The following is a 26,516-nucleotide window of genomic DNA, read 5'->3' on the forward strand; positions in this document are numbered from 1 at the left end:
CAATAACAATCAAGCAGATAAGTCACAAGAGCAAAAAACACAAGGTAGAGAGCACAGACAAAAACACATCCACGCGACACAACATAGTGATCAACTGACAATAGACACAGCTGGGAATAAATAGGGTAAGGGAATTGAATGAATGAATGAATGAATGAATGAATGAATGACACTCTTTAAGCCAATGAATTTGCAAACACAAAATGAAATTTAACATTTGTTTTTTATGTATGTATGTAGATGATATATACGCTTTTTAAATGAGGTTGATACAAAATGCTCAATGCAAAAAATATAAAGTTTTAATGAAGTAACAAATACCTGAGAATTATGATGAGGGCTATCAGCATCATCACCTTAGACCATTTTATTGAAATAAAAACTGCAGATGATTCAAGATAATGGTGATGAGTAGATGTACTGTTCTCTGAATGTCTTTGTGATTTACATTATGCCTCATTCCCAAAGGAACTGTACGTTGAACTTTTACCCACACCTGTTGTTAAAGATAAACAGTAAAAGTTTTTGACCTTTGTATCATGACGACTCCACCCTCCACCCGCACATACAGATTTCATCTTGCTCTCATACAGCAATGAGGACATAAACTTCCAAGAATGACTTCTAAACCAGGTATCACATTTCATTTTAAATACATTGTTTGTTATATGAAATAGGCCTTAGTCAGGGTAGTGCAAATGAAAAGTGAAAATGAGGCTGTAATGGACACAGAAGTATGCCTAAATTGTGTTAAATGGATTGTACTGTTGTTTAACATTATGCCAATTATTTATCTAATGAAATGTGTTTCCAAAAAAAAAAAAAAAAAACTTTCAGTAGACAGAAATTGAATAAAACAATTTCAAAAGTTGTACTGTAAGTTGTGAAGTGTGATTTAGGACCTTTATACTGTGTGTGTCATTGTGAATACATATGATGATGACTGATTGTATGACGATCCCTCACAGAATCACTTTCATCCATGTTAAATTCAATATGGCGTATAACCTCTAAACGTCTAAAGTCTACAGTAATTAATGTAGAGTAGCATACAACACAACATAAGTTTAGTTTAATTATGAATGTACTGTATCAGGAACAAATCAGTGTTAAAGACACTGTCTTTCAGTGTTGAGAGCAGGGCTGTGCCCACCATTGAGGTCCTATGTATTTTTCAGGTGTTTATAATAAAGGTTGAGAAATAATAGCCTAATATTAACTCTATTTTGATTGGTGCTGCAATGAATTGCACAGTGCCAAGATAACCAACCTTCTCATCTGAGCTGCCTCAGCAGTCTAAAACCACAAATCAAATGAAAGTAAGTGAATTATATGTTCATAGACCCTGCTGAGAGCAGCGTGCCGCAGTTGAAGGGTTAGTTCACCAAAAAATGAAAATTCTGTCATTTATTAACTACCCTCATGCTGTTCTACACCCACAAGACCTTTGTTAATTACAAATTAACACAAATTAAGATATTTTAGTTCCGATGGCTCAGTGAGGCCTGCATAGACAGCAATGACATTTCCTCTATCAAGATCCATAAAGGTACTAAAAGCATATTTAAATCAGTTCATGTGAGTACAGTGGTTCAATATTAATATTATAAAGCGACGAGAATATTTTTGGTGTGCCCAAAAAAAACAAAATAACTACTTATTTAGTGATGGCCGATTTCAAAACACTGCTTCAGAAAGATTCAGAGCATAAATGAATCAGCGTGTCGAATCATCTGTTCGGAGCACCAAAGTCATGTGATTTCAGCAGTTTGGCAGTTTGACCCATGATCCGATTCATGATTCGACATACTGATTCATTTATGCTCTGAATCTTCCTGAAGCAGTGTTTTGAAATCGGCCATCACTAAATAACTCGTTATTTTGTTTTTTTTTGGTGCACCAAAAATATTCTCTGGTGTCTCCTACTGGTGTATTATTGTCCATTTTGAATAGTGATGTTGGATTAAGTTCAAGATCTTGGCATCGTAACATGTTACATATCACATGAGCTCTGTGATAATGTATGAAGTGAGGATTGTGAATCTCACTCTTTACAGTGAGGATTGTTCTGCTGGGGAAGAGCGTGTCAGAAAACAGTCAGGTGGGAAACTTCCTGTTGGGAGGAGCAGCGCTTGACAGTGAAGCTCCTCCAGGTGTTGTAGAGAGAGTTGGAGGAAGATTGAAGGACAGACATGTGATGGTCATCAACAGTCCTCAGCTACTCCAGACACATCTGTCACTCCGTCAGATCACACAGACAGTGAAAGAGTGTTTGTCTCTGTCTGATCCAGGACCTCATGTGATTGTTCTGGTCCTCAAACATGATCAGTGTTCAGCGGAAGATCAGGAGTGTGTGGAGAAGGTGCTGGACTCTTTCTCTGAGAGAGTTTATCAACACACCATGGTGCTCACCACACAAGAGCCCACTGAAACCAATGACATCCTACAGAAGATCATTCAGAAATGCTTCAACAGACACTTCAGTCTTCAGAGAAGAAGCTCTCCTGATGATCTTCTGCAGATGCTTGAGGACATTATGAAAATTAATAATGGATGTCACCTGGATTGTGCTGAAGCTTCACAGTATTTCTCAATGGAGAAACAAGCCACAGAAAGACGTGAGTGTGATGATATTTGATGTGTCTAATGATAAACGGACCATTTTTAAATGAAGTTCAAGTTAATTTTACTATTAACTGTCAAGGCTGAACAGACAGGCAAACTCATGAAATGTTCTTCTCAGTTTCAGAGGATGTGAAGCTGAATCTGGTTGTGTGTGGAAGTGACAGGACATTAAAATCCTCCATATCAGAGCTGATCCTGCAGCAGACAGACAGAAAATCAGATGTGGATCTTCATAGACGTCAGATCAGTCTGGTGGAGCTTCCAGTTCTTTTCAACACTCGTCTCTCAGAGGAGGAAGTGATGCGTCTGAGTCTCCGCTGTGTGTCTCTCTGTGATCCTGGAGTTCGTGTTTTCCTCCTCATTATTCCTGACACTCCACTGACTGATGAAGACAAAGCAGAAATGGAGGAGATCCAGAGGACCTTCAGCTCCAGAATCAACAAACACGTGATGATCCTCATAATGCAGAGTTCAGAGCATCAGACAGCAGAACTCAATGAAGAAACACAGTCTGTCATTGAGAGTTTTGGAGGACGACATCATTTCTTTGGTCCCAATACACAAGTGTCCACATTGATGGAGAACGTTGAGCAGATGCTGGAAGAAAACAGAGGAGAGTTTTACTCCACAGAGACATTTCTGGAGGCACAGATGAAAAAATTACTGCAATTTGAAGACATGAAGAAGAAAATTAATTCACTGGAGACACATTTACTGTCACCAGGTAATGACCAGAAAATTAATTTGGTCTTAAATGTTAATTCTGTAGTTTGGAGCTAATTAAATATCTTACACATTGAGGATATGTTTGGCATGAAGAGTCACATGAATGGTGTACCCTGACAAAAACTGTACTTAAAAAAAAAAGTGTTAAAAACAATCCTCTCACTCATTAGCTGCTGCCAACATGGTATTGGTACTTAAAATACATAAAGAACAGAGCTGCTCATGCTTGCTAAAGAACTACTAAATTCCCCTTTAAAGGGCTATAAAAATGACAAATTTAAATTTCAGTTTCATTTCATGAGAAAGTGCTACACCACATCCCTAAATGTTGGAGAACTATTAAATAAAGTTAGGGATGAATAGGGAAAGAATAAAGAGGAAGGGGGAAAGGGATGGTAATCAGGTTGACCCGGGCATCTGGTGTTGGCAGCCAGGAGACTTAAAGTGGGGGAATCATCTCAGTTAAATGTAAGACGAGTGATTAGGACCCCCTATACAACCTGGAAGGGAAGAGAACAGAGGATGGTAAGGATAGTTGAATTGATGAGAGAAGGAAGGAAAAGGGATGGTTTGAGAGAAAGAGACAGAGTACTGTTAGGCGTGTCCCAATATAAGAAGGTTTTGAGAAATCAGGTAATTGGTTGAGGTGTGGCTGGGTCCTGAACCTCAGTTAACTAGTTCAGTGGAGGATTTGATGAAGTGAATCTTGTGGCCAGTTTTCTGGTTTCAGTAAGAAAGAGTGGATCTTTGGGAGATGCTCAGGCAACGTGTCTGGAGAAAACATATTTAATATTAGGTTAGAATGGGCTGAGGAAGGAGTTTAAATGGAAGATGTAAATAGGGTATGATGCTCCTAAGTGTTCTGTTTTGCTTCTCCAAAGAGTAAATATGAGAGTATATTGAGAGTGGGTGGAAATGTTAGAGATGCAGGGATAGATAGACGGATTGAATGTGGATGAAGTAGGGGCAAAATATTGAACATCGTAGGATGCCAACAAAAGGCAAGGAGGAACATGGCCTGCGTCTCAATGTGCATACTATCCATCCTAAATAGTTTGTGACACTAGTAATATTCAATACTATTTAGGGCGGATAGGGTGGATAGTATGCACATTGGGATGCAGGGATGGACTCTAAATAGCTTCAGTAAAGGGACAGGATGCAGAGGCTAAGTCAGTCATAGGTTAGTAGAAGGCATTTGTAGTGGCGAGATAACCTTTGAAACAGTTCCAGCCCATTAAGAAAGCTGAAAGAGAGCTTGGGGCAAGGCAATTATAGAAGTGATATTTCTGGCTTGCTTGGTTAGTTGAAGATGTGTAACGCCCCAGGTTACTCACTGTAACCCTGTTCCCTGAAAAGGCGGGAACGTGAAGCTGTGCTTTATTCAGCGCTATGGGAATGTCTTTAGTCGTGATCAGTCGTGTGAATATATGTGTAAAACAACGTCAATGAAATTTACCTATTTATAGCCTCGCGTGACGTCATTGAAATGCCACATAGATGTGCCACCTGTGCATCAGCAGATATTTTGTCTGAAGAGCAGTTTCAGTGCGGCAAAGAAGCGCAGCTTCTCGTTCCCGCCTTTTCAGGGAACAGGGTTACAGTGAAGTAACCCATGGCGTTCCCTTTCAAAGGCTACACTCTAAGCTGCGCTTTATTCAGCGCTATGGGAACGAGAATACCCACGCCGCCGCACTGTGTGTCCGGACCCCCAGGCTGTCAAGTGTGTCACAAGCACAGAGAGTCTCAGACGCTAGCTTGTGATGTCGACTCAAGGACATGAGAGCCCGGACTAACATGAACATCCAAACTATAAAACTTTATGAATATGTGCAGAGAGGACCAACCTGCCGCATCACAAACATTTTGTAAGGGGGCGCCCCCCGCCAAAGCTCTAGAAGAGGCAACCCCCCTGGTGGAATGAGCCCTGATGCCCGTTGGTGAAGTTTAACCATGCGCCTCATAAGCAAGGGCGATAGCATCTCTCACCCAATGTGACATGATCTGTTTCGTGGCGGCCGCACCCCTGTTATGGCCGCCATGACAAACAACAAGTTGCTCTGACTTACGCCACTGGCTAGTGCAGTGGACATAAGTCTGAAGAGCACGGACTGGACACAGTCTGTGAAGTCTCTCCTGCTCTGGCGTTGTGAACGGCGGAGGGCAGAAGGCTTCAAGAGTGACCGGATGCAAGTTCGAGAAAGGAACTTTAGGCAGATGAGGATGCAAAATAGCTTTCACCATTCCTGGGGCAAAGTCTAAGCAGGATGGCACAATGGACAGAGCCTGCAAATCCCCAATTCTTTTCAGAGAAGTTATAGCCATAAGAAAAAACATTTTCAGAGTTAACAGCTTGTCAGAAACTGACTCTAATGGTTCAAATGGGGTCTCAACCAGGCCTTCTAAGACTATTGCTAGGTCCCATGAAGGGATCCTAGTTCTAGAAGGAGGCTTAAGCCACCTGGCTCCTCGAACAAAACGAGAGAGCAGGACATGCTTGCCCAACAGTACCCTGTCAATCAGAGCGTGGCAAGCCAAGAGAGCGGCCACATAAACCCTGAGAGTGGCGGGGCATGTACCTGTCAATAACTTTTCCTGCAGGAAGTCCAGAACTGTAGCAATTTGGCAGTTTACTGGATCTGCATTGTGTGCAGTACACCATCTTTCAAAAACACCCCATTTGTTGGTATAACTTGCTCTAGTAGAGGGAGCTCTAGCATTTAAAATAGTCTCGATAACTTGAGGTGAAAGCCCTGTATCCCTCAGTTGGTTCCCCTCAAGGGCCAAACATGAAGATTCCACATCTCTGGCCGGGGATGAAATATTGTCCCCTGTGCCTGAGACAGAAGTTCCCTCCTGCTCGGTATCGCCCAGGGCGAGCCGTTGAGGGGAGATATTATCCCTTATTAGCGAACCCTGGCTAGAACTCCCGGGAGCAGAGCAACTGGAGGAAAGGCATACAGGCGCATCGAAGGCCATGTATGCGCCATCGCATCCAGACCTGGGGGGCTGGGTGACTCTGAGAGAAGTAAAGGGGACATTGCACTGTCTGATGGGAGGCGAAGAGGTCCACCTCCGCCTCGTAGAATCTCAGCCATATCTGTTTCACTACGTCGGGGTTAAGTTTCCACTCCCCGCTCAGTAGTTTCTGTCTGGACAGTAAATCCGCTCCCACATTCTGGTACCCAGGAATGTACACTGCCCTCAGTGACAGGAACTTGTTCTTGGCCCAGAGGAAAATCTGTCGTGCTATCTTGTTTAGATGGTGTGAACGCAGACCTCCCAGACGATTTATATAAGAGACTGCTGTTGTGTTGTCCATCTGCACTAGGACATGGCAGCCTCTCAGCTGCTGGAGAAAGTATTTCAGGGCCAGAAATACAGCCATCAGCTCTAGGCAGTTGATGTGCCAGACGAGCTGATGGCCCTCCCATTCCCCTTGGGCTGGACGGCCATTTAAGACCGCTCCCCAGCCCATCAGGGAGGCATCTGTCGTTAGCAATCTGCGACGACATGGCGCATGGTGCCATCTCTCGCGACTGCGCTAATATTAGCCAGTCGTCTATGTAATTCAAAATGCGAATGCCCTGAAGTCACAATGGAGTCAGTGCTGCATCCATGCATTTTGTGTATGTGCGGGGTGATAGGGCTAGGCCGAATGGAAGAACCCGATACTGGTAGGCTTCGCCCCCGAAAGCGAACCTCAGGAACCTCTTGTGTTGTGGCAGTATTTCGATGTGAAAATATGCGTCCTTGAGATCGATCATGATGAACCAATCGCACTGTTGGATTTGCGACACGACCATCTTTACTGTTAACATTTTAAACTTTGACTGAACGGTTCAAGCCTCGAAGATCTAAGATTGGACGCAACCCCCCGTCCTTCTTGGGAGCTAGGAAGTATCTGCTGTAATAACCTGACTCTCTCTCTAGAGGGGAAACACGTTCTATAGCCCCTTTCTCCAGAAGAGATTGCAGCTCTCGTGACAGTGATGTCGCTTGCCCCGGCTTCACAGTAGTGGAGACCACGCCGTTGAAACGCGGAGGACGACGAATAAATTGGATTCTGTATCCTAATTCTACTGTCTTTAGAACCCACACAGATACCCCTGGCAGTAGTTTCCACGCTGCCAGGTTTTCTGAAATGGGCACTAATTTTGATACTTCCCTTTGAGGGGATGTTAGGTGTTCCGCGTCCTGATGTGTTACAGGAAGCAACGGAACATTTCGCTGGAAACCGCTGCCCTCTGAAGCACCAGAGGTGGTGGGGAAGGAGGGTTTACGTGGAGATGTCGAGAAGGGGCGGGTTTTAGGGGTAGTACGCGCCCCGTCCTGAGGGGGGCCATCCCCACGGGGCTGGGCTCAAGACCATCAGCACGACTTCTTTTCTGTAGAATGTTCCTGAGGTCTTGCCTGGGAGGTTGCTGCAGGCGGCGAGACGGTCCCAAATCCTTACGAGGGGGAGCTCGACTCGCCACACTTTGTTTCTGTACCTCCCTTTTCGAAGGACCGGGTTGGGGCTGGGTGGCTGACGGCCCCTCCCCTTGAGTGCGGCGAGGAAGGAACTGCACGAATGCTTCCTCAGACTTCTTCACCTCCCGAAACCTGTTGACGACTGTGCCAAACAGGCCGAAAGGTGTCACTGGCGCATCAAGCATAAAAACTCGGTCTTTGTCTTTGATGCCAGTGAGATTGAGCTACAGGTGCCTCTCCGTGCTGACCATAGCAGCCATTGAATGGCTGATAGCACGGACCGTCTGCTTGGTGGCACAGAGAGACAGATCTGTGGCACGACGAAGTTCTGAGGACGCTTCCTCGTCGATGGTGGTACCCGCACTCAAATCCTTTAGCAGGTCAGCCTGATATGCTTGCAACACCACCATGGTGTGCAAAGCAGCACCAGCCTGACCCACAGCTTGAAAAGCTTTACCCACAAGCGCTGAGGTGGTTCTGCAGGACTTTGTGGGGAGGGTAGGTTTCTTTAATGACGATGCTGATCCAGGCGAGAGATAGCTCGCAAGCGTCTCTTCAACCTGGGGCATCGTCGTATACCCCCGTTCCTCAGTGCCCACGATAGTCGAATAAATCCACGTTGAGGGCACAAAGATCCGAGAAGTATACGGTTTTCTCCATGATTTAGTTAATTCATCATGGAGGTCCTCAAAGAAGGGGAGAGATTGACGTTGAGATCCCTCCCCCTGGCCACCAGACAGAAACCTATCCTCTAACTTTGAGCGTTTGGGGGTTTCTTTTTCCTGTGGCCAGTCTAGCTGTAATCTGGCCACAGCTCGAGTTACTACCTTGAGTAATTCCTCAACTGCTTTATCATCACGTGAGGAATGCTCAGAGGCAGCACACTCGAAAAGAGATTTGTCATCCCCCGCACGAACTGAAGAAGCACCGGAGCGCGCTTCAGGATCGTGCGAAGGGACGCGTTGATCAGGTGACAGAGCGGGCGAAAGGGGAGGACCCGTCTCCCGCTTGTCAGCCAAATCCAACTGCGAGCCCCACGAACGTACCGTAGGTGATGACTCTTGGAAGTAAGCCAAACGAGTGCGGAGCATTTAAACTGTGAGGAGATCAGAGTGCTCGCACTCACCGCTTTCTAACGAACGCAAGAGCAGCGTGCTCTTCCCCTAAACAAACAAAGCAATACTGGTGTGTGTCCGCTCATACTTTTCTCTCAATAAAGATATATATATATATATATATATATATATATATATATATATATATATATATATATATATATATATATGAGTGTTCAATTTCACTTGCAGCAAGCAGAGATGAAAGAGGAACAGATGAGAGAAAAGTTCTGCGCGCTGCCTATCGAATCTAACTCCTAACAGAGTAGGGGAAAGAAAGATGACAGGGCTTGCTTTTTCTTTGAACAGACTGTAATAGTGCTGTTTGAAACACACAGACTTTACACACAACTTCACAGAGTGGACTCTGAAGACAAAAGACCTGCTGATGCACAGGTGGCACATCTAATTATAGCCTCGCTACGACGCATTCCAATGACATCACGCAAGGCTATAAATATAGGTCAATTTCATTGACGTTGTTTTATTCAATTCAATTCACATTTATTTGTATAGCGCTTTTCACGATACATATCATTTCAAAGCAGCTTTACAGAGAATGCATGTCAACATTACAATTTAAAGAATCCAGTTAGCAAATAATGTAATAACTTAGGCAATTGATTTACAATCACTGTTCAGCAGTTCAACTGAACGTAGAAGCAATGAGCTCCTGAAAAATGAATTACATTAACAATAATTAGGATATAGAAATTTGGGAATGTGCATGTTGATCCAGATGATTGCGTCTTCTGAAGTCCTCGCAGGAGTTGGCGCCGTCTCTTCATAGGTGTTGGTCATCTGAGGTCTTCTTAAGAGGCTGGATCCAAACTGAAGCTGAAGTCCTCTCTAGTCACCTCGGGACGGGTGTCCCGAGGCAAAACAGAAAAGCAAATGGAGAATAATTAGCGTAGCTGCTGTTCATAACATTAAGCAAAGATAGTCATGTGCAATTGATCTGATATGAGATGCATTATGTGAATGCTTGGCTAAAGAGATGTGTCTTTAATCTAGATTTAAACTGGGTGAGCGAGTCTGAGCCCCCAACATTATCAGGAAGGCTATTCCAGAGTTTTGGAGCCAAATGTGAAAATGCTCTCCCTCCTTTAGTGGACTTAGCTATCCTAGGTACAACCAGAAGTCCATAAAGAGCGTGAATGATTGTAGGGTGATAGAAGATCGGTTAAGTACACAGGAGCTAAACCATTTAGAGCCTTATAGGTCATTAGCAATACTTTATAATCAATACAGAACTTAATAGGTAACCAGTGTAGAGATAATAAAATTGGTGTTATATGATCATATTTTCTTGACCTGGTAAGAACTCTAGCAGCTGCATTTTGTACTAATTGTAGCTTATTTATTGAGGAAGCAGGACAACCAGCTAATAATGCATTAATCTAGTCGAGATGTCATGAAAGCATGAACTAACTTTTCTGCATCAGAAATAGATAACATATTCCGAATCTTAGCAATGTTTCTGAGGTGGAAGAAGGCTGTTTTTGTAAGATATGAAATATGATTTTCAAAGGACAAGTTGCTGTCTAATATAACACCCAGGTCTTTAACTGTCGAGGATGGAGTAACAGTACATCCTTCTAAATGCAGATTGTAGTCTGAGAGATTCTGTGTACAGGTTTTTGGCCCAATAAGTAATACTTCAGTCTTATCTGAATTTAATTGAAGAAAATTACTAGTCATCCAATGTTTTACTTCTTTAATACATTCTGTCAGATTGGATAATTTAGAGATTTCATCTGGTTGTGTTGAAATATATAACTTAGCATCATCGGCATAGCAGTGGAAACTAATTCCATGTTTTCTTATAATATTGCCGAGTGGCAGCCTGTAGATTGAAAATAGCAGAGGGCCTAACACTGATCCTTGCGGCACTCCATAGTTTACTATCGTGATCTTAGATTTTTCCCTGTTTATATAAACAAAATTGTGACGGTCTGATAGGTACGATCTAAACCACCGCAATGCCTGGCCCTGAATACCAGTGTAATTTTGTAGTCGATCTAGTAGTATTTTATGATCTATAGTGTCGAACGCAGCACTGAGATCAAGTAACACTAGTATTGAGACACAGCCCTGGTCAGAAGCTAGAAGTAAGTCGTTTGTAATTTTAACGAGCGCAGTTTCTGTGCTATGATGAGATCTGAATCCTGACTGAAATTTTTCATAGATAGCGTTTTTTTGCAAGAAGGAGCATTATTAGACCGACACTACTTTTTCTAGTATTTTAGACATAAATGGAAGATTTGAGATGGGTCTGTAATTTGCTAATACGTTTGGATCTAATTTCTTAATGGTTTCTTAATGAGAGGCTTAATAACTGCTAACTTGAACGGTCGTGGGACGTGACCTAGAGATAAAGACCAGTTGATAATATTGAGAAGAGGCTCTTCTGCTACAGGTAACAATTCTTTCAGTAGTTTAGTGGGTATTGGATCTAGCAAACATGTTGTTGGTTTAGATGATTGGTTTAGTGATAAGTTTATTTAGCTCTTCCTGTCCTATAGTTGTAAAGCACTGCAACTGTTCTTGAGGGGCGATAATTGAGGCTGAATCATAAAAATCTGTTAAAGGTTGTACATTTACAATTGTATTTCTGATACTTTCGATTTTCTCAGTAAAGAAATTCATAAAGTCATCACTACTAAATTGTAATGAAGTGTTTTGTTCTGGTGATGTCTGTTTATTTGTTAATGTTGACATTTTTGCAGATTTATTAAAAAAGAAAAACTGAAATATCACATGGTCCTAAGTATTCAGACCCTTTGCTGTGACACTCATATATTTAACTCATGTGCTGTCCATTTCTTCTGATCGTCCTTGAGATGGTTCTACACCTTCATTTGAGTCCAGCTGTGTTTGATTATACTGATTGGACTTGATTAAGAAAGCTGCACACCTGTCTATATAAGACCTTCCAGCTCACAGTGCATGTCAGAGCAAATGAGAATCATGAGGGAGCTATTGGGGAAGAACCCTTTGTGAGAGAGGTAAAGAAGAACTCAAAGATCACTGTGGCTGAGCTCCAGAGATGTAGTCTGGAGATGGGAGAAAGTTGTAGAAAGTCAACCATCTGATCCAGGCAGCCCTCCACCAGTCAGGGCTTTATGGCAGAGTGGCCTGACGGAAGCCTCTCCTCAGTGCAAGACACATGAAAGCCTGCATGGAGTTTGCTAAAAAACACCTGAAGGACTCCAAGATGGTGTGAAATAAGATTCTCTGATCTGATGAGACCAAGATAGAACATTTTGGCCTTAATTCTAAGTGGTATGTGTGGAGAAAACCAGGCACTGCTCATCACCTGTCCAATACAGTCCCAACAGTAAAGCATGGTGGTGGCAGCATCATGCTGTTGGGGTGTTTTTTCAGCTGCAGGGACAGGACGACTTGTTGCAATCGAGGGAAAGATGAATGCGGCCAAGTACAGGGATATCCTGGACGAAAACCTTCTCCAGAGTGCTCAGGACCTCAGACTGGGCTGAAGGTTTACCTTCCAACAAGACAATGATAGCACACAGCTAAAATAATGAAAGAGTGGCTTCACAACAACTCCATGACTGTTCTTGAATGGCCCAGCCAAAGCCCAGACTTAAACCCAATTGAGCATCTCTGGAGAGACTTAAAAATGGCTGTCCACCAACGTTTACCATCCAACCTGACAGAACTGGAGAGGATCTGCAAGGAATGGCAGAGGATCCCCAAATCCAGGAGTGAAAAACTTGTTGCATCTTTCCCAAAAAGACTCATGGCTGTATTAGATCAAAAGGTGCTTCTACTAAATACTGAGCAAAGGGTCTGAATACTTAGGACCATGTGATATTTCAGTTTTTCTTTTTTAATAAATCTGCAAAAATGTCAACAATTCTGTGTTTTTCTGTCAATATGGGGTGCTGTGTGTACATTAATGAGGGAAAAAAAATGAACAAATGATTTTAGCAAATGGCTGCAATATAACAAAGAGGGAAACATTTAAGGGGGTCTGAATACTTTCCGTACCAACTGTATATGATTAGTTCTAGTTTAATAGTTGTTTAGAAAAACTATCCTAGCTTGTCCAGCAAACTATGGGTTTTCTCAGACTATTTTGAAATAAATTTTATTCTCTGGCCACGAGAATAAATTCCTATTATAGCATCAAAGCGCAAAGCAATGTTGTAGAAACGAAACGTAGAAGTGACTTGGTTTTCTGAATAAGGAGCAGAAACAATCGACCATGAATATAATGTATTTAATATATGAAACTACGAATACATAGACTACATATACACTAAGAATACACAAATATGGAAAACGAAAGTAAAGTCAAAGAAACAGAGGTGATCAAAAGAGTAGCAAATTACAAACAGTTAACCTTTGAGAGCCAGCAAGGAACCTCAGTTTACACAAATTTTAAAAGGTTGTTAATTGCATAAGTTCAGAGTGCTGTAGTTACTGCCTTTCCGTAAAGTTTCAATGCACTTGGCTTGGAGCAATTGGTCCTTTTCAGGAGGGCGTTCTCCGGCGGGTTTTCCAAAGCAAGGTTTTAACTTAAAAGTAAGATAACTGGAAATAAAGAAAAGAGTCCGTCTCCTAGGTGATGGAGGATGACGAAGGCTTGACAAATGTAAACTTGTGCCAAGAAGATCATCATCCCGATGAAGAGGAGTGATGTCACCTCGGCTCCCGCAGGAGCTCAGTTCTTCTGGCCAATTTCTCCACTGCCGCAGAAGTAATGTCGCCTCGGCTACCTCAGGAGCTCAGTTCCTCTGGCTATTCTCTCCACTGCCGCAGCAGTGATGTTAACCTATACCTCCAAACAGCACATTCAGCGTACACAATGCAATTTTTGGGGGTCATCATTAACGTTTCCGGCTGCTGTCCTGCATTGGTTTGCAATTTTGGGGGGAGTACTCTGGGTTCGGGCCAAAATACAAAGCTCGGAGCCCTCTCCTCGGACAGCATGCCAAATACACATACTACTATGCATACTATTTACTATCTGATTATTTGTAAGCGTGAACTTGCGAATTGGATGATAACTGCAAAACGTGATCTGCCTTTATTGATGATTTCTGCTACTGCTGTGTTGTCTGAGTGGGTGAGTACTGATTTCCTAGACCATTCAAGCCCCCAAGAGGTGGTGGCTATGATTATGGGGTATATTATGTTAAGTGCAGAAGAGAACATGCTTGACTGTGAGTTAAAAGAACTGGACTCTGGGGCCATTCGTAGGCAAATCAGTGCCCACTATAAGCTGAAGCTGAAGCCTCAAGAGGGTGCTGCATCAGAGTAAAATGTAATGTCACTGGGATGAGTGATGTAGTCAATGTAGAAAAGAAAATGTAATACCGTTCCAGGATGAGAGAAATTGTTGCCAGAGGCACATTTCCATTTGCATGCATCATCTAACATGACTGTTGTGGAGAGAGCGGATGGCTGCTGCTTTCAAAGGAAAATTGGACAAGAAGGACTTCCCCTGAGTGATTATCCAGATACTTTGAACGGACGGATGGATGGACGGATGAATGGATGGATTGGGGGATGGAAAGATAGGGGGATGGAAGGTTAGGGAATGGATGTATGGATGTATGGATGGATGGATGAATGGATGGAAGGAACTGAGGTGGCCTAGAAGTGCTAGTATTTAATTTCATGGTCGATGGTAGCATATTGCATGAGAAGACTGGAGCTGAGATGATACTGTTAGTGCTTGGAATGTGAGCACTGTGGGGAGAAGACAAGTTGATTATTTACTATTCTCTTTTAGGAATAGATCAGTTAAAAATAGAAATGGAGGTTGAAGGAGTCCAGATTGCCCTGCGTGTGGTAGAATCCCATGGGTTGCTGAATATGTTATTTGGACAGAAGAGTTAGCTGTTTGAGAAATGCCAGAGTAAACAGGAGCCATATTGCTGTAAACTGCGGCTAATTTGTGAGCATAGCTGCTGAGACAGGAGAAGGGTGATGGACTGCTGTAGCTGGCCGAGTAGGAGGGGGGGATAGACTGGTTGAAAATAGAAATGGAGGTTGAAGGACTGAATAGTTAAAGGGTTAGTTCACCCCAAAATGAAAATTCTGTCATTAATTACTCACTCTAATGTCGTTCTACAACAGTAAGACTGTTCATCTTTGGAACACAAATTAAGATATTTTTGATGAAATTCGATGGTTTAGTGAGGCCTCTATTGCCAGCAATGTCACCTCAAGATCCATAAAGATACTAAAAACATTTAAAACAGTTCATGTGACTACAGTGGTTCAACCTTAAAGGGATAGTTCACCCAAAAATGAAAATTTGATGTTTATCTGCTTACCCCCAAGACATCCAAGATACGGTGACTTTGTTTCTTCAGTAGAACACAAATGATGATTTTTTTTAACTCCAACCGTTGAGGTCTGTATTATATTTTGCACAAAAACAAAACAAAAATAACAACTTTATTCAACAATTCCATCTCCTCGCTGTCATTCTTCTACACGTTCAGTGCTTCCAGATTCTATGTTAGAATGCCGACTCATTACTGAACATGAACAGCGTCGGCCAATACAGTGTCGGCATTCTGACGTAGAACACGGAACCGCTGCACTGTGTTTACTGCATAAACAGCATAGGAGACAGACATAGAAGAGAAGAAAATTTCTCAAAATAAGAACTTAACAGACATATATATATATATATACATATATATATATATATATATATATATATATATATATATATATATAATATTCTGGGACTGACCAAGCAATCTCGCTGAGCAGCAGAATGTTGTCAGGGTCACCTTTTCTCTGGTGGGTTGCAAAGAGATGAATAACTGGGCATGCACAAACAGTTAAGCACAGCAACGGCCTCCAATAGTGGGCCAACCCAAAGCTGATGAGCTGGGAAATTGAGCACTGTCTGAAGATATCCATTTATGCCTGGCCGGTACTTCTTGGATGTATAGGTTTGGAGGCCGATGTTCCACTCGTGGGCCGATATCGGGCAGATGTATATGTGCTGTCCGGGTTGGTGTTTCTAGGTGGAAGGTATTTGGGGTTTTCAGGTGTGAGGAGATGTTTGTCTGTAATATTTGTAAAATGTAACTGGGATTTAAAACTGATGAATTTCCTTTTACTGGTTTAACAGAGAGTGAAGATGATGTGAGGATTGTGCTTCTGGGAAAAACTGGAGTTGGGAAAAGTGCAACAGGAAACACAATCTTAGGAAGAGATGCATTTATAGCAGAAACATCTCAAGAGACAGTCACTAAAGAGATTCAGAGGGAAACTACGGAAATCAAAGGCCGACTTGTTACTGTGATCGACACTCCAGGACTATTTGATCCTGAACTTACTAATGAGGAGATCCAGAGAGAAATCAGCCACTGCATCTCCATGATCCTGCCTGGACCACATGTGTTCATCATTGTGCTCAATTTAGGACAACGATTCACTCAAGAAGAAGAAACATCAGTGAAGATCATCCAAGATACGTTTGGTGAGAAGTCTTTAATGTACACCATGGTGCTCTTCACCAGAGGAGATTATCTGAAGGACAAAACTATTGAACAGTGTTTGGGAAAACCTGGATCTCCTTTGATGAAGCTGATTGAAGCGTGTGGAAACAGATTCCATGTGTTCAATAATAATCAGACTGGAGACCGAACACAGGTGTCTGATCTACTGGAGAAGATAGACAACATGGTGACAGCGAACGGAGGGAGTTTCTACTCATGTAAGATGTTCAGAGAGATGGAGAGAGAAAAACAAGAACAACAGATGAAGATCCTGATGGACAGAATCAGAGAAAAAGAAGAACTGATTAAGAAACATGAAGAGGAGAAAGAGAGAATGAAGATGATGATGAAAGAAGAAAGACAGAATCAGAAGAAAGAGAAAAAGAGAAGAGAAGAAGAACTCAAAAGAGAAATAAGAGAACAAGAGAAACACCAGAGAGAGATACGAGACGAGATGAGACGAGAACGAGAGACATTTAAACATGAAATAGAAGAAATGAGGCAAGAAAACAAGAAGGTAAAAAAAGAAACAGAAAAACTTCAGATCAAATATGAGTCTGAAATAGACAGACTGATGAATGAGAACGAGAGAAAGAAAAGAGAAAAAGAGTTTAATGAAAGAGAAGCTCAACAAAAGACTTTTGAAGAGAAACTAAAACTCCTTGAAGAACAACATGAAGATGAACTAAAGAGAAGACAAGTGGAGAGGAGAGAGGAATATGAAAGACAGATAGAGGATATGAAGATGATCTGCTCTGAAACTGATGATTTACTAGAGGTGAGTGTCCATGTTACTAGCCTTATTTTATTTTTATTTTTTACTCGTAAAGCAGTAATAGTAATGGTATTAAAGGTGGTAAAAATACTAATACTATACTAATAATAGAGCAGCTCCAAACTAAGACAATCAATGTCTCTCAGCTTTTCTAATTCATTGCTTACTGAATGGTTTGTGTTGGTTTCAACTCTAAAAGGTCACAGCTTACAGGAAACTGGAGACCGAATGCAGCAAATGGTCCTGGAGGCTAAGCAGTGCCATGATGGAAATTGAGAACAAACTATACAATAAAATAGAAAATGAAGTAATTCATGAAGTTAAAGAAATTGATCTTCAAAGAGAACTAAAGACTACAAGTGAAGAAGTGAAAAAAACAATGTTAGAATTCTTTGAGAAAGACAAAGATAAATATATATTGATTCAGTGGAAAACATCCGTTGAAAGCAAAATCAAAAGATTTCAGGATAATATTGTGAGACAAACAAAGAGGAAATTAACTGAGATTCTTCAGCAGCGAGACCTGAAGAAAAAGACTGATGGTCAGAGGACATATAATGAAAACACTCTCTATGAAAAAAGCAAAAAACTTGCCTTAAAACTCAAAGACAAAACAAATGATGAACAAACACTGAAGAAAGAGTTTGATTTGTTCTGGGACAATTTGAAAATCTTCAGGGAAGCCATTGAACCTGTAAGATATATTGAGAAGAAGAGAGAAGAGTACTATAGTGTTTTCCAGAAATACTGTGATGGATCAACATCAGCTGCTATTTTTGGTGAGATCATCTGTCAGAAACTGAAAGAGCCCATTGAGCAGAGTGTCTACATGAAGATTGCCAGAGATCTGACTGATGAAATGAGATCAAACTGTGAATCACTGAATGGAAACAGATCAAATCTGGAGAAACACATCCTGGAGACACTGGCAGAACAGGAGGATTTTGACAAATACATGAACTACATTCATAATCCCAGAGATCACTTCAAGAGTTTCATCAGAGATGAAGTCAGTCAGTACATCTCTGATAAGTTCAGTGTCGGTGTTTTACACAAGATGAAGGAGAACATTGAACTCCTGCAGCAGAAGATCATGAAAGCAGCACATGAATCTACTGAACATGTTCAAGTGAACAGAGGAGATGTTGGTTTGTGGTTGAAGAGTTTCACACAGAAGCTCTCAGATGTGCTGATCTTCTCTGAAAAAGACCTCAGTGGAGTGAATCATGATGATGTTGATGATTTCAAACTCCTAGAAGATGTGATGAGAAAAGAACTTCCTGTTATAATGTCTGATATCTGCAGTAGATTCAACACAGATATATTTGATGAAAAGCTTTACCTCAAGTTCAGGCCAAATGAGATTCTGAACGATCACTTCTGTCGGTACTGTTGGGTTCAGTGTCCGTTCTGTAAAGCCATCTGCACCAAAAACATGGACCATTATGGAAAACACAGTGTTCACTTCCACAGAGTGAGAGGAGTTAATGGCACATATTACCGTTCAACACACAATCTCTGTTCTGATATTTGCACAAATTTAGTTTTAAGTGATCAGCATTTTAATACATCAGAAGGAAGGTTTCCATATAAAGATTACAGAAGAGCTGGAGGAGATTATTCCTACTGGAGCATCACTCCTGACCTCTCTGAGCTGCCCTACTGGAAGTGGTTTGTGTGCAGATTCCAGAAAGATCTGGAAAAATACTACAGTAAAACATTTGAGGGTTATGGTGAGATTCCAGATGAATGGAGAAAGTACTCAAAACATGAAGCTATTCAGAGTTTGGCTCAATATATCTGACCATTATGTCTCATCTCAGATTCTTTTAAGATCACAGATCAAGACTCTGAACTCATCTACACCTCATCACAGAGTACGCTAAATACAAGCTGGTAAAGAACATATTCAATCTAAAAGTGTTCACGGAAATCTTTTTAAGAAAGAAGTTAAGAAAGTTCATAGGATTTTTTTTTTTTTTTTCATAAAAAAAATATATGCTTTGGTGTTATTTTAAAGGCTGGTGATTGCTGAACACTTGTTGAAATGAAAAGCATCTAAATTATTTTAGAAATGATTACTGTATTTATCATAATTAGCACACAGACTATTTTGGTTGTGACATTTTTAATAGGAGTTGTGGTTGGTTGTGGTTTAATGGGAGTGCATCACTCAGTGTTGCATTTTTATTACACTGTGTTATGTTAAAATAGTCATCTTGGGCCACAGGTGTGGAAAAACCCTGGATGGACGTCCAATCAATCGCAGGGCTCACACACACAAACACATTCACACAATATGGTGTCTACATTTGACCTATGCTTTGGTTTGTGAGGGGAACCAGAACACCTGGAGGAAACACAAGGAGAACATGCAAACTCCACACAGAAAGGCCTCCTAGCTGAGCTGGCGCCAGTGCACTCACTACACACCTGCTATAGGTGGAGAGGAGAGAGAGTAATCGAGCCAATTCACTGGTTGGGGATTATTAGGAGAACACGAATGATAAGGCCAATGGAGGGAATTTGGCCAGGACACTGGGTTACACCTCTATTTTTTACAAAAGGTGCTGTTCTTCTCACACCACATGGATGTCTGGAATACCACTTAGTTGCTGTTGTGTGCAAACTATATGACGGATTAGCAACAGGGTCACACATTACACAACTTTTCAATAGGAAGAATCATTGACAACTCTGTTTGGTTATGAACCTAGATCAGCAATGAACAAAGACCTTTTTCTGTCCTTTCAGATTATTTACCCTAGAAACATTGCATTTTTTAACCTGCTTGAATTTGTTCAGAATGAGATTTAACAGATATGCTTATTGTGTGTACAGTGCCTATATAAAGCCATCATACCCTGTGAAAATCTTTAGTATCGCCGCCGATACAAACTGTATGCTAATTGTCAATCATCTTTACCATTTAAAAAAATGTGCTTTAGGGTGTAACAGACAAGCTTGTTACTAAGTCTTTTGTCTGCAGTTCCCTTTCGTGGGAACTATCGACGCTACGTCAGTGACGTGATGGGAATCCTCTGCATTTTTGTGTTCGTGAAGCACTATTGTATCTAACCAATGAGAGAACGCGACGTCAGAGGCGGGTGACGTCACGGACCGGAACCTATAAAGCATGCCCGGAAACAAAGAACGCTAGCTTCTGTTGTCTTCAGTAAGCGCTATTTGTATCTTGTCTGTCTTATTTACTGTTGTTTGTCTACCATCTCGCCAGAAAGTGATCTCTTCGTCTGAGGATAAGAGTTTCCAGAAAGTGAATAAGACACATACATATATATATATATATATAATGACGGAAAGCCAGCGTTTCACTAAGTGTGCGCCTCCCTGTCCGCGATTCATCGTGGCAGGGGACACACACGACATGTGTGTGAAGTGCCTGGGAGTTGAGCACGCACAGGCAGCTCTCGAGGGGGCTGTCTGTGTGCACTGCGAGCGGCTCACTCTCAGGGCGCTGCGCTCACGCCGGGCGCTCTTTGAGGAGGGCGCCGCGGCGAGTGTTCCCCGCGGGTCTGGTCCCGCTGCTGCCGAGGCACAGCGAAGGCTGCACTCGTGGGGTTCACAAATGGATCTAGCAGAGGGGGGAGAGACGGGCTTTGCCTTATCGCTCCCCTTACCTGCTAGATCTAGTGTCTCTCCTTTGGTGGTGGAAGCACGCGCTGCGGTTTCTTCCCCTCAAAGGGAGGCACCGGCACTGAATATATCTTCCTCCGAGGAGGTTGATGTTGAAGGTGTCGAGGGTGGTGATGAGGGACCGTCATCCTCATCTCCAGCCCATGAGGAGCTTATGGAGGTAGTGACCCGGGCAGTAGAGAAACTAAATATAAGCTGGCACGCGGAGGAAAGCGTTCCTAAAGTCAAAAGCAAGTTGGATGAACGCTTCCTCCCAGCTAGGTCACTACCCCAGCGTCGAGGACTGCCGTTCTTTCCCGACCTCCACACCGAGGTGTTGAGGTCGTGGAATAGACCTGTGCAGTACCGTGTCTTCAGCCCACAGACATCAATGTACAGCAATATTACTGGGCTGAAGCAACACGGTTATGGGGCGATGCCTCGGGTTGAAGAGACGCTTGCGAGCTATCTCTCGCCCGAGTCTGCATCGTCCCTGAAATCCCCGACGTTGCCCACCAGACCTTTAAAGCAAACATCGAATCTGGTGGGCAAGGCTTATTCGGCAGCGGGTCAGGCTGCGGCATGTCTGCACACTATGTCAATACTGCAGGCATACCAAGCTGACCTGCTGGGGGAGATTGACGAAAGTGGGGAGGTAACCTTCGAAACCATTCAGGAGTTGAGGAAGGCCACAGATTTAGCTCTCCGTGCCACCAAGGAGACGGCCAAGTCAGTAGGCCGCTCTATGGCAGCCCTGGTGGCCACGGAGAGACATCTGTGGCTCAACCTAGCTGATATGAAGGAGAAGGATAAACACATCCTTATGGATGCGCCGCTTTCCTCCGAGGGCCTGTTCGGCGACGCAGTTAATACTGTCGTCGACAGGTTCGAGGAGGCGAAAAAGCAGAAAGCGGCGTTCCAGAGGTTCCTCCCCCGAAAATCTCATCCCCCTGAGGCTGCTGGGCGGGGGCAGCCTCAGCCGATAGCCGGCTCCTCGGGACACAGGTCCCCGCAAAAGGCTAGTGTGGCCGCCCGTGCTCCCCCGCGGAAAGCTTGGGGACCAGAGCGTGCTGCACAGCCGAAGCCTTCCGGGTGTAGGGCGGATCTGAGGACATTTCCCAAAAGAAATCCTGACGCTCATGGGCCAGGGTTTCTGAGGGCAGCCCCCTCCGAAGGGGTTCGACGATTAATTTCTATCGTTCCCCATCGGCGCCCTCAAGGGACTGTTCTGCCAACCCTGCCACCCAGTGTGCGACAGGGCGCAGCAGTCTCTGTCGATCCTCCGAGGAGGTTCGGCCAGCACGTGATTCGCTTATCTGCCGGTGCGCCGCGTCAGATAAACGAGCCAAGTGCTCAAAAAACACCAGAGACCAGTCTCGAGAGGCTGGTTCCCTTAGTAGAATTTTTGGAGGAATGGAAATGTCTTCCGAATATTTCGAAATGGGTGCTGCTCATGGTAGAACAGGGCTACAGAATTCAGTTCGGTTCTCGTCCGCCCAGGTTCAGTGGAGTGATTCACACAGTGGTAGCTCCAGAGCAGTCTCTGGTAATGGAACAAGAGGTTACGACGCTTTTGCAAAAAGGGGCTATAGAACGGGTTCCCTCTCCCAGCAAAATGTCGGGCTTTTACAGCCGCTACTTCATTGTTCCAAAGAAGGATGGGGGGTTGCGTCCGATCATAGATCTTCGTATACTAAATCGATCTGTAAAGAAGTTGAAGTTCAAGATGCTTACACTCAAACAGATTATTCCACAGATCAGATCCGAGGACTGGTTTGTGGCGATAGATCTGAAGGACGCATATTTTCACATTTCCATCCATCCTTCTCACAGGAAGTTCCTCAGGTTTGCTTTCGGGGGCGAAGCATACCAATACAAGGTTCTTCCCTTCGGCCTATCACTATCACCCCGCACGTTCACGAAGTGCGTGGATGCAGCCTTGGCTCCTCTGAGACTCCAGGGCATCCGCGTGCTGAACTATATCGACGATTGGTTGATTTTAGCTCAAACAGAACGTCTGGCAGCTCAACATCGAGATGTTGTGTTGTCGCACATGAAGAAGCTTGGGCTGAGGCTCAACGCCAAGAAAAGTGTGCTGGTTCCGAGTCAGGTTGCCAACTATCTTGGGGTAATCTGGGATTCGATCACGATGCGGGCGCAATTGACTCCCGCTCGTGTGACTTCCATTCTCGGGGCCGTGAATGGGGTGAAGTTAGGCCGGTCACTCACTGTAAAACAGTTTCAGAGACTGTTGGGTCTGATGGCAGCTGCGTCCAACGTTGTTACTTTTGGCCTTCTGCACATGAGACCCTTACAGTGGTGGCTCAGGACCAAGGGGTTTTCTCCGAGGGGAAATCCTTTTCGCATGATCAAAGTCACACGGCGGTGCCTTCGTGCTCTGGTCATGTGGAAAAAGCCTTGGTTCCTGTCCCAGGGACCCGTGTTGGGAACTTCATGTCGTCGCGTAATGCTTACGACAGATGCGTCCCTCATGGGCTGGGGAGCGATCATGAGTGGTCGCTCAGCTCAAGGTCACTGGGAGGTACACCAGCTCTCCTGGCACATAAATCGGCTGGAGATGCTGGCAGTGTTTCAGGCTCTGAAGCACTTCCTCCCCGACCTGAGGGGCCACCATGTGTTGGTTCAGACAGACAACACTACGGTGGTCTCCTACATAAATCACCAAGGGGGATTGCGGTCTCGTCCACTATGCAAACTGGTCAGTCACATCCTCCTGTGGACCCAAGGGAAATTACTCTCGCTAAGGGCGGCGTATATTCCGGGGTATTTGAATATGGGGGCGGACGCTCTGTCGAGGCAGAGCGCGAGTCCGGGGGAATGGAAGCTTCACTCAGAGGTAGTGGAGCTCATATGGAGAACATTCGGTCGAGCGGAAGTCGATCTTTTTGCCTCAGAGGAGTCAACTCAATGCCCTCTGTGGTACTCTCTGAGGCATCCAGCTCCTCTGGGGTTGGATGCCATGTTACAGACGTGGCCGAGGCGACGCCTGTATGCTTTTCCCCCAGTCTCTCTGCTCCCGGGGGTTCTGGACAAAGTCCGTCAGGAAGGGGTAGACCTGATATTGGTGGCTCCTTTCTGGCCAACGAGAATATGGTTTGCGGACCTAGTATCGCTTCTTCACGGCTCTCCTCTGGAGCTTCCAGTCAGACAGGATCTCCTGTCCCAAGCGGGCGGCATGATTTTACATCCCCGTCCAGAAATGTGGAAACTGTGGGCCTGGCCCCTGAGGGGGCAAGGCTCATAGAATCTGGTCTCCCAACCGAGGTTGTGGAGACCATCCTTCAGTCCAGAGCTCCGTCTACGAGGAAGCTTTATATGTATAAGTGGAAGGTGTTCTCTACATGGTGTAGTCATCTTAAGGTGGACCCTGTCCATTCTTCTATCAGCTGTGTGCTTCGATTCCTTCAAGAAAAGCTTTCAGAAGGCTTAACTCATTCCACACTAAAAGTGTATGTGGCTGCTATTTCAGCTTATCACATTCCTGTGGGTGGTGTCTCGGTAGGTCGAGACCCCATAGTTGTTCGCTTCCTTCGTGGTGCACTGAGGTTGAGGCCTTCAGTACGCCAAAAATCTCCGACCTGGGACTTAGCCATTGTGTTACAAGGGCTGGCTAAGGCGCCCTTCGAGCCTTTGGAAGATGTGTCAGATAAAATGCTCACATTGAAGACTGTGTTTTTATTGGCCGTCTCATCCTTGAAAAGGATAGGTGACCTTCAAGCTCTTTCGGTTCTACCATCATGTTTAGAGTTTGCACCAGGCATGGTTAAGGCCTTTCTACATACAAGGCCTGGTTACATACCTAAGGTCCCCACTAGGGTCCCAGGTCCTATTGTTCTGGAGGCTTTTTATCCCCCTCCGTTCACTAATCCGGATCAGGAAAAACTTAATTTGCTGTGCCCTGTGAGGGCCTTGGACGCATATGTCCACAGAGCTGCCCTGTGGAGGAAATCAGATCAGCTGTTCGTATGTTATGGGTCCCCGAGTCGAGGGGGCCCAGCGTCCAAGCAAAGGATGAGTAAGTGGGTGGTTGAGGCCATCACTTTGTCTTATAAAGCCCTGGGGCGTCCGTGCCCCTTGGATGTTAGGGCACACTCAACAAGAGGTATGGCTGCTTCAAGAGCTCATATGTCAGGGGTTCCCTTGGCTGACATTTGTGGTGCTGCTGGATGGTCATCCCAGCACATCTTCATCAGATTTTATAATTTTAATGTGAATAGAACTCCGGGTGCTTTGGTTTTACAAGATAGTAGCCAGGCACCTGGAGGCTCGGCGTAGTTGGGACAGCGTTCCCATCACGTCACTGACGTAGCGTCGATAGTTCCCACGAAAGGGAACGTCTTGGGTTACGAGTGTAACCCTTGTTCCCTGAGTAAGGGAACGAGACGCTACGTCACGTTGCCGTACCTCCAGCATGCCTGGAGCGCTTACTTCAGACATATTACAGAAGCTAGCGTTCTTTGTTTCCGGGCATGCTTTATAGGTTCCGGTCCGTGACGTCACCCGCCTCTGACGTCGCGTTCTCTCATTGGTTAGATACAATAGTGCTTCACGAACACAAAAATGCAGAGGATTCCCATCACGTCACTGACGTAGCGTCTCGTTCCCTTACTCAGGGAACAAGGGTTACACTCGTAACCCAAGACGTTTTCTTCCTCATAGGGGTGCTATGGTGCCTAAATGAGCTACTTAAGTAAAGGTGAGGCAGTAGAGGAAGTTAGCATAGTAGCAGCAGTAGAAAGCATTGCTTGACTGAATTTGTGCTATGTCCTGGTTGGGAAATGTTCCATTTCAAGCTCAGTTTAAAATAAGGATGTGTTTTCTTTCCTGTTATTTAAACACTTGTCTGTTGATGATGTTTGTTGCCAAGACGTTATTGAACTTTTTTGACGTTATTGAAGCCCATATGGATGTTAGTTTGTGGCTTTTGGCTTACTTATGGCTGTACCTGATTCGGAAGAGTCTGGAGCTGGTATTGTGTGGTGTGAATTCATCACCAGCAGTTGGATTATTTATCGGCTAAGGGACAACTTCAACTTTGGACATTGTTGGATGAACTTCATACCCTCAAATAAGACTCTCACACACATCCATTTTCACATTATTGAACTGTGCAACCTAATGCCCAATTTCTGCAATGCACCAATCTGTGGCGAGGGGGGCGTGGTTCAGCGAGGTCTGCAACCGGAGAGAATAGCGGGAGACGCGTGGTAAGTGAGTGGGTTGAATACAAATCACGAACACCTGTTTCTCATTCCAGTGATTGGCGCGGAGACAGGACAAAACGCCGTGAGAAGCAGGAGTGTGGGAGAGAGAGGGGAACTGTTGACTGAGTCGAGTCGAGGTTCGTGGAGTGAAGCCCTTGTGGATAGTGTAAGCCCAACGTGGAGTGAAGCCCTTGTGGATAGCGTATGCCGAACCTGGAGTGAAGCCCTTTGTGGATTGTTTATTTTCGTTTGTTGTGTGTTGCACAGTCCTTCTGTTGACATTCAATAAAGACTCAGTCAGCAGTTGTTCGTCGTCCCTGACCACTTCCTTCCCCACTACGAACTTAAGTTTACTACACTGGTGCCGAAACCCGGGAAGGAAGTCGGTGAGCACGTCGTCATGCAATCGTCGTCCTCCGCCACATTTGCGGACATCATCGCGTCCCTC

General features: G+C 44.1%; 1 protein-coding gene across 1 annotated transcript; it reads left to right on the forward strand.

The window, feature by feature from the left end:
• Nucleotides 1–603: 603 nt before the first annotated feature.
• LOC137017148 (uncharacterized) lies at nucleotides 604–26,239 on the forward strand. Its single transcript, XM_067381122.1, has 7 exons — nucleotides 604–633; nucleotides 2,058–2,618; nucleotides 2,744–3,349; nucleotides 16,066–17,213; nucleotides 17,410–18,943; nucleotides 19,034–19,106; nucleotides 26,122–26,239. Exons 1-7 carry the CDS (start codon nucleotides 618–620, stop codon nucleotides 26,192–26,194), a joined length of 4,011 nt encoding a protein of 1,336 aa, XP_067237223.1. The 5' UTR covers nucleotides 604–617; the 3' UTR covers nucleotides 26,195–26,239.
• The last annotated feature ends 277 nt before the right edge of the window (nucleotides 26,240–26,516 follow it).

Source organism: Chanodichthys erythropterus, chromosome 3, assembly GCF_024489055.1.
Source record: "Chanodichthys erythropterus isolate Z2021 chromosome 3, ASM2448905v1, whole genome shotgun sequence".
NCBI classification, from domain to species: domain Eukaryota; kingdom Metazoa; phylum Chordata; class Actinopteri; order Cypriniformes; family Xenocyprididae; genus Chanodichthys; species Chanodichthys erythropterus.

Bases quoted from the DNA above. Each gene is read 5' to 3' on its own strand.
- LOC137017148 (XM_067381122.1), top strand. The intron at 2,619-2,743 runs GTGAGTGTGATG...TGTTCTTCTCAG, and splicing joins GAAACAAGCCACAGAAAGAC to TTTCAGAGGATGTGAAGCTG. The intron at 19,107-26,121 runs GTAAAGAACATA...TTCTCATTCCAG, and splicing joins AGTACGCTAAATACAAGCTG to TGATTGGCGCGGAGACAGGA.